At 43.7% G+C, this 12,011-nt stretch overlaps 1 protein-coding gene across 3 annotated transcripts in view; it reads left to right on the top strand.

Moving 5' to 3' along the window:
- ABL1 (ABL proto-oncogene 1, non-receptor tyrosine kinase) overlaps positions 1–12,011 on the top strand; it is a 133,255-nt gene that overhangs the window by 84,166 nt on the left and 37,078 nt on the right. The window contains exon 1 of one of the 3 annotated variants that reach the window (XM_030838548.2): positions 4,567–4,733. The exons of the other annotated variants lie outside the window; for them this stretch is intronic. Coding sequence (XP_030694408.1) covers positions 4,655–4,733 — 79 coding nt within the window. The 5' untranslated portion in view covers positions 4,567–4,654. Of the gene's footprint in view, positions 1–4,566; positions 4,734–12,011 lie in introns of those variants that run through there. 3 annotated transcript variants of the gene reach the window in all.

The following is a 12,011-nucleotide window of genomic DNA, read 5'->3' as shown; positions in this document are numbered from 1 at the left end:
GGCACCATATCAGATTCATCTGTCTGCCTTAAACTCCCACCCCGATCCTGCTGCTCCCAGGTGGAGATTCCGCATCCTGCATCTGTGTCCTGCTTTCTTCCCTTGACCAACTTCTGTGGTGGGCCCTTGTCCACCCGCCCACCCTGCTTTTAAAAAAATAGGACTGAACTCCAAACTTTAAAAAAATTCAATCTGTATCCAAAATTTTCAGAGAAGAGTTCTCTTTTGGTAACTTGTTTAGAGTTACACAATTTCTTTAACTCACAAATTGCTTTCAAATGAATAAATTTTAGAAATATCCGTCCCTGTTTGTCCTATTCCCAGAGAAAATAAGAAGCAGCTCTTCCCACTTCCAAAACAGTGGTTTTTAAACTTAAGTGTGAGGACTTCCCTGTGGTCCAGTGGTAAAGAATCCACCTTCCAATGAAGGGGACGTGGGTTCGATCCCTGGTCGGGGAACTAAGATCCCAGATGCCGCGGGGCAACTGAGCCCGCGCGCCACAACTACTGAGCTTGTGCGCCTTAGCAAGAGAGCCCGCGTGCAACAGCTAAGACCCAATGCAGCCAAAAAGAAGAAAGAAGGAAAATAATAAATATAATTTTTTAAATGTCTAATATATGCACACAGATCATCTGGGGAACATGTTAAGATACAGCCCGCTCCACATATTCTGATTGTGTAGGTCTAGAACGGAGATCAAGAGTCTGCATTTTAAGTAAGTACCCCAGGCAACTGAAAATAGGTTGTCCATGGACTTTTAGAAACATACAGCTCAGATCCCATACTTTAATGTAATTAAGGACCTTTATTCTTTCTTTCTTAATATTCTTAATATATTTTAAAATATTCTTAAATATCAATAGTTCTAATTCCCTGAATTGTTTTAAGACCTATTTTTCAATAGTTAATGATTTTTATCTCATCCTCTGGCTTTGCTACAGTTATCCACCGTTCACGTAAATTGCAAATTATGTCCATTTTGGAAAGTTCAAGGGCTTTAGACCTTACTACTTCTAGGTGTGTGAACCTGGACAGAATACTTACCTGTCCCGATCGCTGCTTACCCCCCTGTTTCCTTACCTGTGAAATGAAGTTAAACTACACAAAATTCGTAGGGTTTTGGGGAGGCTTGTCCCTGGCACATATTAGGCACATATTAAAAGTTTATTCCTTTCCCAAACTGAATGTAATGTAGCAAACACGTTAGTTCACAGTCTTTTTAATTTCTTTGTTTGTTTTCCTTTTTTTTTTTTTTTCTTCTTTAAGTTAATGGCTTTTAGGTTTAAGGTTGCTTAGAGGGAATCCTTCTCAGGCCTTTCTTCATTCTAGTCAGGAGATTGAAGCTCTCTTATTTGCTTGTAACAGAATGGTTTTTGTATCTTGTGAATAAGCTTCAAAGAGCATCAAAAGCCAGATCTGGAAAGAGCTGGTTTAATTTAATTTAATTAAATTTTAAATTTAATTTTAAATTTAATTAAATTTTAATTTTAATTTAAAAGTACTGGTTTAATTTGGTGCTGTGCAGCTTGACGATGTTTTCAATATTCGTTGCTGGTAATTCAGAGTGTTTTGCCAGACCTGTTCATGTATGGTTTTATAACTAAGTTTTAAAAGATTTGGACACAGTTTATAAGCATTACTCATTTTAAGAGTTTTTAAAGGGATAAAGTCATTTTATTTGATTTGATTATTTATTTATTTATTTAGGCTGCGCCTGACCTTCACTGCGGCATGCGGCATCTATTTAGTTGCAGCATGCGGACTTCTTAGTTGCGGCATGCATGCGGGATCTAGTTCCCCGACCAGGGATCAAACCTGGGCCCCCTTGCAATGGCAGCGCAGAGTCTTACCCATTGGACCACCAGGGAAGTCCCCAAAGGGATATGGTCATTTTAGACTCGAGTAGAATATTAGTAACAGTCATTAGCTTTTTAAAATAAACTTACATCCTAATATAAAGTACAGCACATGCAAACAAATACCTGGGCCTGTATTAATTGATAGAATTCAAGGATATGGTTAGAATTGCAAAAATGTCCATTAACATATAATCCTTTGCATTAAGGTGCCTATTTGAATACAGCCCATTAAATCTTAAATGCTATATAATGACAGACTTTATTATAGTCTGGTCCAAAGACCTTTAACTTTCTAAACTGGCACCAACACAGTAGTTTTCAGCTTGTTTGTACTGGTGGCACCCTTTGGGGTTTTATTTTTGGCATTACACTGGAGGTTGAAAGTTTCAAGTAACACTAAACAAATTGGCTATCATTACAAACACGCTCTCTAGCAGAATGATAGTGTCTCCCAGAATCTAGATAGCATCCACAGTCACTTGTCACCTGGTGGCCCTGTAGCCCTGTGTCTCCAGGCGATGGGAACTGCTGTGTCTTCTTAGGTGCCTATGAGGCCTGACCTGGTACTACAACACAAACCATAGGTCCCTTACTTGCAGTAGAAACACATTTTGTACATGCATCAGAATCTGACAGGACATCTCTAAAAAGTTAATGACACCCTGGCTGAGAAACCCTGTGATATACACTAGTCACATCCAGTCCAATCTTGAACTGTCCTGTACTAGTTTTGGCAGACCTGAGTGAAGATCTTGTTACTTAGCCATTCCTGGTGTACTGAAGATACCCAGGTTTTTGTCACTGCAGGTTAGGCTAGACCACGAACGAGTCCAGCTTTGCCTCTAGAGCTGATCACCGTAGCTGGGGTCTCTTGACCAAGGCTGCTTCTGAAACATATGACAACCTTAGTTATTTAACCAAAGATACAGATATCCAAAGCTTTAATTTACTTGGAATTTATTCTTGGAGGGAAGGGGCTGCATAATCCACTGGTTAGGAGCCTGATCCTTGGAGCTAGGTAGACCTGGGTTGAGTCCAGCTCTGCCTGTTTCCAGCCATAGGACTTTGGGCGAGGTGCTTGACTTCTCTAAACTTCAGATTTTTACCTGAAGAATCAGATAATAATTCTGTTTTCCTCACAGGACAGTTGTGCAAATGCAATGTGGTAATGAACAGAGGGTGCTTCTCACAAGAATCTGACTCATAGTAAGATCTCAGTATATGTCAGCTCTTAGTATTCATGTGCTCTAAGATGTGTACTAACTTCATTTTTCTCCCTATTGCAATTTAGTTATCTAACACTGTTTAGATAACTTCACTTTCCTATAGTTACTGAAATTTATCTGATTTTATTTACTTATTTATTTTTGGCTGCATTGGGTCTTCGTTGCTGCCAGCGGGCTTTCTCTAGTTGCGGTGAGCGGGGGCTACTCTTCGTTGAGGTGCACGGGCTTCTCTTTGCGGTGGCTTCTCCTGTTGCAGACCACGGGCTCTAGGTGTGCAGGCTTCAGTAGTTGTGGTCCACAGGCTTAGTTGCTCTGTGGCATGTGGAATCTTCCTGGACCGGGGCTTGAACCTATGTCCCCTGCATTGGCAGGCGGACTCTCAACCACTGCGCCACCAGGGAATCCCGGCAGGTGGATTCTTAACCACTGCGCCACCAAGGAAGTCCCTATCTGATTTTTATTAAATTATTTGATATGATTGGATTCCACATGGTTTCCCACTGATCTGGATTTCCAGTTTTGTGCCAAGGAACACATTATTGTGATTACTGTTGTTTATTATGTTGTTATATTTTATGATATTGTCTTATCATTAGTTATAAAAAGATTTGAGCCAAGTACAGCAATGAAATGGACTTTAAACAATGGCCCCCCGTGGCACACACCAAACAAGGGAAGACTTCTCTGTTGAAGAACATGAGGCTTCTTAAAGAAGGGACACAGGCCATGACCCTGATGAGATCTCATTGTGGAGACTAAGCTCCCTTTACAAATTATCAGAAGTTATGTTTGAATTTGAACTTGCCCATCTCTTTTGTCTCCTAGTCTGGATGTGCGATTTGACAGATGTGTTGCAAACTTGTGTAGCTGTAATGTGGTTGCAGCTCTGATTATTCATTCCTCAGACACCCATTGAGTTAGCCTGAATCACAGTAAGCTCACTGAGTATAAATGAGACCAGAATTGATAATTCCAGAGGAATTTGCATTATTCACCAACAGTCTAGGGACATTGGGTTCGCCAGGGCACCGTGCCCAGTGGAACTCACTTGGCCTTAAGTGGTGCAGGTTGGGGGCACCTCCTGCCACAGAGATGCAGGCCTGCCCTCCCCAACGGCCGTAGTTGTCGGTGTCTTTCTTGGGGTGTTAGGACCGCACTTCCCAACGTTGAGAACCCGTGAATGCCGCGCTTAAAATAACCACCCTCTCTTTCCTTAACCTAGAAATTGGCGGGACCTCGGTTTCGGACCGCGGTAACGGTCCAGGGCCGGCCTAGGCCTTGAGAACGCCGGGAAGCTCTGGGTCCGGGCGCGGCGCGGCGCGGAGAGGGTTAAGGCGGCGGGGGCGGGCCTCGCGGGCCGGGCTCCTGGCCCTTTGTTAACAGGCGCGTCCGGAGCGGAGACCGAGACGCGGCCGCGGCCACGGGCGGGCGCGCGGGGCGGCGGGGAGGCGGCATGGCGGGGCCGCGGGGGCCCGGGAGGGCAGGCGGGGCCAGCCGGGAGAGCCGGGCTTGAGCCGCGCCGCGGAGCCAGCCCAGGGCGCCGGCCTCGACGCCGCCGGCACGCGAAAATGTTGGAAATTTGCTTGAAGTTGGTGGGCTGCAAATCCAAGAAGGGGCTCTCGTCCTCCTCCAGCTGTTACCTGGAAGGTAAGCGCGGGGCCGTCGCCGGGACTGGGTCTAGGCGGCCGCGTGTCCACCGCCGGGCCTTCCTAGGCCTCGCCCGCCCGCCCGCGCGCGTTCCCTCCTCTTCCTCTCCCTCCCTCTCCCTCCCTCTCCCTTTCTCGCCCTTTCTCTTTCTCACTCTTTCTCTTTCTTTTTCTTTCCCTCGCCCGCCCCTGGGCGCTGCCGCGAGCCGGGAGGGTGCGGGGCTCCGGCCCCCGCGCACTCACCGCGGCAGAGCCCATGTCGGGAGGGCGAAGTCGCGGGCCCCGGGCTGCGGGGCTCTGCCCGAAAGTTGGGGAAAGCAAACTCTACAGGCCTGAACGGCCTTGTGAGCCCACGTTGTGGAATTTCCACCGTTAATTAGGAATTATGTGTCAAAAAGGTCAACCCATGTTTGTGAAACATATGATTTTCATTAAGTCTCGTGTACAAAGAGCACACGGCTCTACCATTTATGGATACAGAATTTCAAGTGATCTTCCTACTCCCCCCCCTCCCCACCCTTATCTACGGACCACGAAGAGGTCTTAGGAATTCTCTCACTTTTGCAGGGCGAAAAAAAAAGTTACACCGCATTTTAAGAAGGTATTTTGAATGAGTCCAGGGTACTTGGGAGGGAGGAGGATAACCTCCTGTTAAGTTCCTTCGGTAAAGCCTCAGAGCCCGGAGCGGTTCACTTTCGCCCTCTTTCCATTCTACTCTCCTTTTCTTCTCTAATCCCATTTTTTTCTTTCCTGTTTATTTGTCTTTGTTTTCTGTCTTAGTAAGGTGACAACTGAAAAAAAAAAAAAGCGCCAATTGAGTATGATGAGTGGACCTCATTTTGTAGCTTCAGGGTGAATGTGAAATTTATCTGATTTGGGGACTGGTCATCCCAGACTGCTTGCTTTCAGCAGAAAGGCTAATTGTACTTCAGAGATGTAATCCTGCTTGCATTTGTTTGTCATTTTCATTCAGGACTTGAAATAGGAATAGAAGTGTAAAGCTCATTTTAGAACAAGTAGAATTTCTGCTGCCGTAGTGCCATGAAGTTTTAATGTTTTCCTTTTTAAAATGAAGGCGAAGTAAACGGAGGCCTTGTTAATCGTCTAACCTAGTTTTCTTTTCTTTCCAACTTTTTGACTTGAGGGTCTGCCTGAAGTCACATACATGTGCAGCTCAAACCATAAACTCCAGTGATACAGGTGCCCCTCTTGCCATGAGATGTGTATATTGTTAGCCCAAGGTTAGTCCCTTGGAGAAGATGCATCCAGATGGAGTGGGCTCACAAAATCTAGCGTTTAGAGGGGAAGATGGTTTATTTGTCCCTAAAAGTTGGCATCTGAGCAGCCAAAATCATCTTCAGTTAATATGTTGCTTACTTTCCAAGTTGCTCAAAATTCTGGACACATTCTCATTTACATCTGTAACGAGTTAGTGTTAGGCATTACCATCTCCATTTTGCAGATGGATACTTAAGGCAGAGTAGATGAATGGGCTTTTGTAACTGCAGTGATGGAAGAAAGGTTAGGTCACAGCGATGCTGTGACATTGTTTTGTTTTCCTGGGAGTAAACAGGAGATTTAGTTCTTACCTGGCTGGTCTAATTATTGTTTTGGGGGAGGGGAGACAAAACCCAATGCTTATTCCAGCATGTCTTGAAATAATGTTGACGGTCAAGTCTCAAAAAAAAAAAAAAAAAAATCCTGATTACAGCAGACTGCCTTGCATTAAGGCTTCATCTAGGAAGGTATCACTCTAGGAATTCTTTTTTGTGACTGAGTTTTCCTTCTTTCATTGTTATGGTTAATCGGAGAAAGTAAACGGAATTACTGTTTTGTAGTTGAGAGAATTTAACAAACCTCAGTGATCGTTTCTTAAAGACTGGATGTGCTATTAGTCGCTTGGGAAAAACACTTGCCAACATCTGGATAAGTAATCCAGGCTTTTTGTTTTTACTGACATCCTCAATCAATCAGTCAGTGTTTAATTGACATGCACTAGGGACCCAGGCATCCCAAGTCACGGAGAAAATTGAATATGGTCAAGTTTTCCATTCTATCAGAGAAAGTTCAGCCATAAATGCAACTTGATCACGCATCTGTTGCTACTTGGGCCTAGCTGTCAAAGCAACAATTATTACATGCTTACTGTGTTCCAAGCACTGTTTCAGCATTCTGTATGATTTAATTTGCTTATTTCTCATGATGGCCCTTTGGTTACTTCCATTTTATAGATGAGGAAGCTGAGGCATCTGAAAGTTAGGAAACATGTCTAAGGTCACAGAGCTAGCACGTGGTGGTGCTGGGATTTGAACCCTTGCTGTCTGGCTCCAAAGAGCCCAGTTTTAGCCAGTATATGCTTTACCAGCTGTGACTGTTTATATCCTTTGGAACTCTCTGTGGATGTTAAAATGGTATCTTCAGAAACACTCTAAAGCCTGAAACAAGGATATTCTTTTTTTCTCTTCTAGAAGCCTAATACTGATAAAAATGATTACCTTTAGCAGTAGATGTATATTAAAATAGCTGTACATCATAAAAAATTCTAAATAGGAGAGTGAAAAGAAAATTCTGTCCTTTATCCAGTTTCCCTACCCAGCAGCCTCACTTGAGTTTCTTGTGTGTCCTTCTAGAAACATTTTATGCATATATAAGCATTTATAGCATTTAAATTTTGTGCTCCAACTTTGTGAAAGTATATGTTTATAGCAGTAACTATTCACCACGACCACATTTTGCTTTACAAGCTTAGGTTTACTTCAAGCACGGAATTTTCTGATTACTTCTTCCCTCTCCTAGAGGTGTGAAAGAAAACATGAACATTAGCCAATTGAATTCTCTTTTTTTCCAGTTTACTTTTATTTATTCATGTATTTGTGTTTGCATATATTGTGCATGAATGTTGTACATGGGCATGCTAGTTCTGTACTGTGGAATCAAAAACTAATGTCTGTGAAGTGAACTCTTCCTGAACTTTCAAAATTTATTTTAAGGGCCCACTTTTAAACGCTTCTTTTCAGCAGTTAACTTTCTGGTGAATGCTTTATGTGGCGCCAGCCACGCAGATACACTTTTAGAACTTATGCCTCAGAGAAGCTTAAGCTCTCTTTCTAAATACTCTCTTCTGAGGTCATCAGATACTTCCCTTGTTTAGTAACAAAGAAAATCTGAAGCTCTTTCTGTAACCAAATAGAAAGCCAGTCAGTCCTTTTCATTTGGGGTTACGTTGAAATTGTTGAGCATTTATGATGTGACAGTTCTTTGGCACCAAGCACTTCATAGACATCCTCACTTCATTCTCATACCAACGCTATGAGGTTTCTAGAGAAGAGGAGGAAGAAGGGCCCCAGTTCACTTTGGTTGGAAATACTTTTGAATTTGGAGTCAGGCGATCCCAGTTTTCATCTCTCAGCTTTTCTGTTTTCTTACCTCTAAAGACCGAGAGAACAAACATTCTGTCCAGCCCACCTTCAAGGATTGTTTTGAGGATCTAGGAGATGATTCAGGGGAAAGTGTTGAGACCAATGAAGTGCTAAACGTATGTATTTATACTGATGTGAGGTTCTTTTGAGATGTCCTTAAATCAAGACAGTGTTATGGCCAGAATATTGCCAAGGTCCCATTCTCACGTGAAGCGCGCAGCTCTGGAGCCAGCCCGCCTGGGCTCAGATGCCAGCCGGGGCCCAGATGCTGGTGACCATGGGCACATTGCTCTCTGAGCCTGGTGTTCTCATTTTTAAAATAAGGCTCAGAGTAGTCCCTACCTTCTTGAGTTGGGAGATTCACATGAGAGATTTCATTTAAATTGTTTAGCACAGAGCAAGATGTTTGCAAATGTTAACTGTTGTCATTTTAAGTAAATATTTCACAGTCTAAACTGTTGGCATTGCCAATTTCTCTAATGGCTGAAGTGTGATGGTAGAATAGAGCTAAACCCACCCATAGTTTTTCTTGTTGTTAAGAAAACAATTTGTTTCCAAGTTTGCTTTGATGCATATAATTAATACTCCCTGTCCTTGGTTTTAAGGGAAAGTATCTTCCCTTCCTCTGACGCTTTTTTTTTTAAATAAATTTATTTATTTTTTGGCTGCGTTGGGTCTTCATTGCAGCATGTGGGCTTTCTCTAGTTGCGGTGAGTGGGGGCTACTCTTTGTTGCGGTGCGCAGGCTTCTCTTGTTGTGGAGCACGGGCTCTAGGCGCACGGGCTTCAGTAGCTGTGGCTCGTGGGCTCTAGAGCACAGGCTCAGTAGTTGTGGCGCATGGGCTTAGTTGCTCCGCGGCATGTGGGATCTTCCCGGACCAGGGCTCGAACCTGTGTCCCCTGCATAGGCAGGAGGATTCTTAACCACTGCGCTACCAGGGAAGTCCTCTGACCCTTTCTTATTCCCATGGTGAATATTTTAATTGTGGAAGAAAAATCCCATTGGTTCATGGTTGGCATCTTATTTCTTCTCTCTAGAGGCAGTATTTCCACAGCTCCAAACATACGAAAACTGAAAATTTCATACTACTTATTACCTTTATTGCAAAATCAAATAGTAATTTTGCCAGTGTAATCACTGGTCTGAAATAGAAACAGGAAAAATTATTGATGGGTAGGTTTTTAAAATCCATAACATTGTATAACATGATGACTATAGTTAACAGTACGGTACTGTTTATTTGAAAATGGCTAAGAGAGTAGATCTTAAACTTAAAAGTTCTCATCACAAGGAAAGTAATTTGTAACTATGTATGGTGATGGATGTTAACTAAATTTCTTGTGGTGGTCATTTCACAATATATACATATATCAAATCATTATGTTGTACACCTTAAACCCATACAATGTTGTATGTCAATTGTATCTCAATAAAACTGGAAAAAAGTAAAACCAAAAATATGTATAACAAGAACTGAAGATCAGATGAGACATTGGAAGGATTTAACTTTTCCTCTGTAATGGTGAATCATAATTAAACACCCAGAAGAATGACTTATAAAATAAATTCTTAGGTTAGTTGTGTTTTGTTTTGTTTTGTTTTGTTTTTGCAGTATGCGGACCTCTCACTGTTGTGGCCTCTCCCGTTGCGGAGCACAGGCTCCGGACGCGCAGGCTCAGCGGCCATGGCTCACGGGCCCCGCCGCTCCGCGGCATGTGGGATCTTCCCGGACCGGGCCACGAACCTGCGTCCCCTGCATCGGCAGGCGGACTCTCAACCACTGCGCCACCAGGGAAACCCTTGTTTTGTTTTTTACTTTTTTTTAGTGGAAAACTTTTAAACCTGTAACAAAAGCAGACAGCATAATGAACTTCCTTGTACTCATCGCCCATCTTTAACATTTATCACTTATGGTCAGTCTTGTTTTCTTGCCTAAACCATTTGGAAGAATAGCTTGCTAGTTACTGACTTTTGCGAGACTAACTTCGTCCTCGGATAATGACAGTTGTTATTCTCTGAAATTGGTTTTCAAATCGTTCTTTCTTTTTCATTCATTCATTCATTTATGGCTGCGGTGGGTCTTCATTGCTGTGCGCGGGCTTTCTCTAGTTGCGGCGAGCGGGGGCTACTCTTCGTTGCGGTGTGTGGGCTTCTCATTGCGGTGGCTTCTCTTGTTGTGGAACACGGGCTCTAGGCGCGTGGGCTTCAGTAGTTGTGGCACGCAGGCTCAGTAGTTGTGGCTCGCGGGCTCTAGAGCGCAGGCTCAGTAGTTGTGGCGCACGGGCTTAGTTGCTCCACAGCATGTGGGCTCTTCCCGGACCAGGGCTCGAACCCGTGCCCCCTGCATTGGCAGGCGGATTCTTAACCACTGCGCCACCAGGGAAGCCCTCAAATCCTTCTTTCTTAATCCACACCTTTGATACTTTGTTATACTGTATGTTGGGTGGTGGTGATAGAGAAGACAGACAGAGGGGAGAGATACAGACAGACTGGGAGACAAAGGCAAGAAGTCAAGATAAGAGGGAAGGAAAGGGTGGGGGCTGGGACAGGGGCAGAGTGGGGATGGGGGTTGGCAGGGAAGAGATCCAGAGATGAGAAGGAAAAAGAGCCAGATCATGAGAGAGCAGTGCTGGAGACTGAGTGACACCGACAGACTGACAGACAGACAGGTGGCTTGTGGATGAGTAACTGGAGGGAGAGCAGGTGAGTCACTTCACCTCTGCTTCCACTTCGTGCCCTCTCAACTGCACTCGGTACTAGCTGTTATTCACTCACGTTCAGTGACATAAACTTTAGCCTTATTACTCTTAAATTCTCTTTGGAGACCTAATCCTTATCAGTCTCACCAGTCCTCAAATTTACCTGATAGCATTGTACATTGAATACCTTAAAATTTAATTTAAAGGCGGGCCATGAGTAGAATTAGCCATTGCTTTTTGGAGCCAAAATGCCTGTTTGGGGGTCATGTTCACTTATTCCAGTTAGCAATAGGAATAATAATGGCTAATGAGACCTTCTGGGGAACTTGCCTGCCATTGGGCAGCCCCTTCACTTAAGTCGGGTCTAAACTGGCCCAGGAGCCTTGATGATGCTTCAAAAGAGAACAGGCATTGTGAAATGAGTGCTTGCAAACCATCCCAAGCCTGGCAGGCAGAGGGGAAGGCTTTCAGTCTGTTGCAAATGGCCTGTGACAGAATAAAAATGCTCTTATGGTTAGCAGGCTCACTGTGGACAGTTTGCATCTGGGCCAGTACAGGGATTCATGGAACCTTTCTTCGCCCACAGACAAGAAGTGTGTGGACGCATCGGATCTCACCGGGTGTCTGCCTGTTAGGAGACTGTAACAAATCCTATTTCTTTTGAAAGCCCAGAGAAATGTACTTTCCTGTTACATCTTGTTTTAGGATCTTGGCCATGGTTTACATTCCATTAAAAAGTTACTGTATTTCCTAGATCTTTATAAGTTTTCCTGGTCAGGTTGCATTTGCTTTTCATCTTTACTGTCTGTCATTTCTGCTTTTCTTAATTCAGGTTAACAGATAATTAAGGTGCACTCTTCAATCATGACTTAATATTTTTACCTTCTTGCTAAAGACAAACAAGTACAGGGTGTTCTTACACCTGAGTTCATTTTAAGAAACACTGAGCGGTGGTGCTGTATGTCCTGCATTGCATTAGGCAGGTGCTGAAGACTCTGATAAGAATGCTTGGTCTCTGCCCCAAAGGAATTCACATTATTGTGGTAACAATAATAAGAGAAGGAATAATTATCCTGTAGTGCAGTGCCCTGGTGCCAGGTACCACTCCCGCGTTTGTGCAAAAATTCTCTGCATGCGGTATGCGTTGACCCCTCCTGACAG

The sequence above is a fragment of the Globicephala melas genome, chromosome 6 (assembly GCF_963455315.2).
Source record: "Globicephala melas chromosome 6, mGloMel1.2, whole genome shotgun sequence".
NCBI classification, from domain to species: domain Eukaryota; kingdom Metazoa; phylum Chordata; class Mammalia; order Artiodactyla; family Delphinidae; genus Globicephala; species Globicephala melas.
Note: the sequence above shows the minus strand (reverse complement) of the source record. Positions and strands in the feature narration are given on the sequence as shown.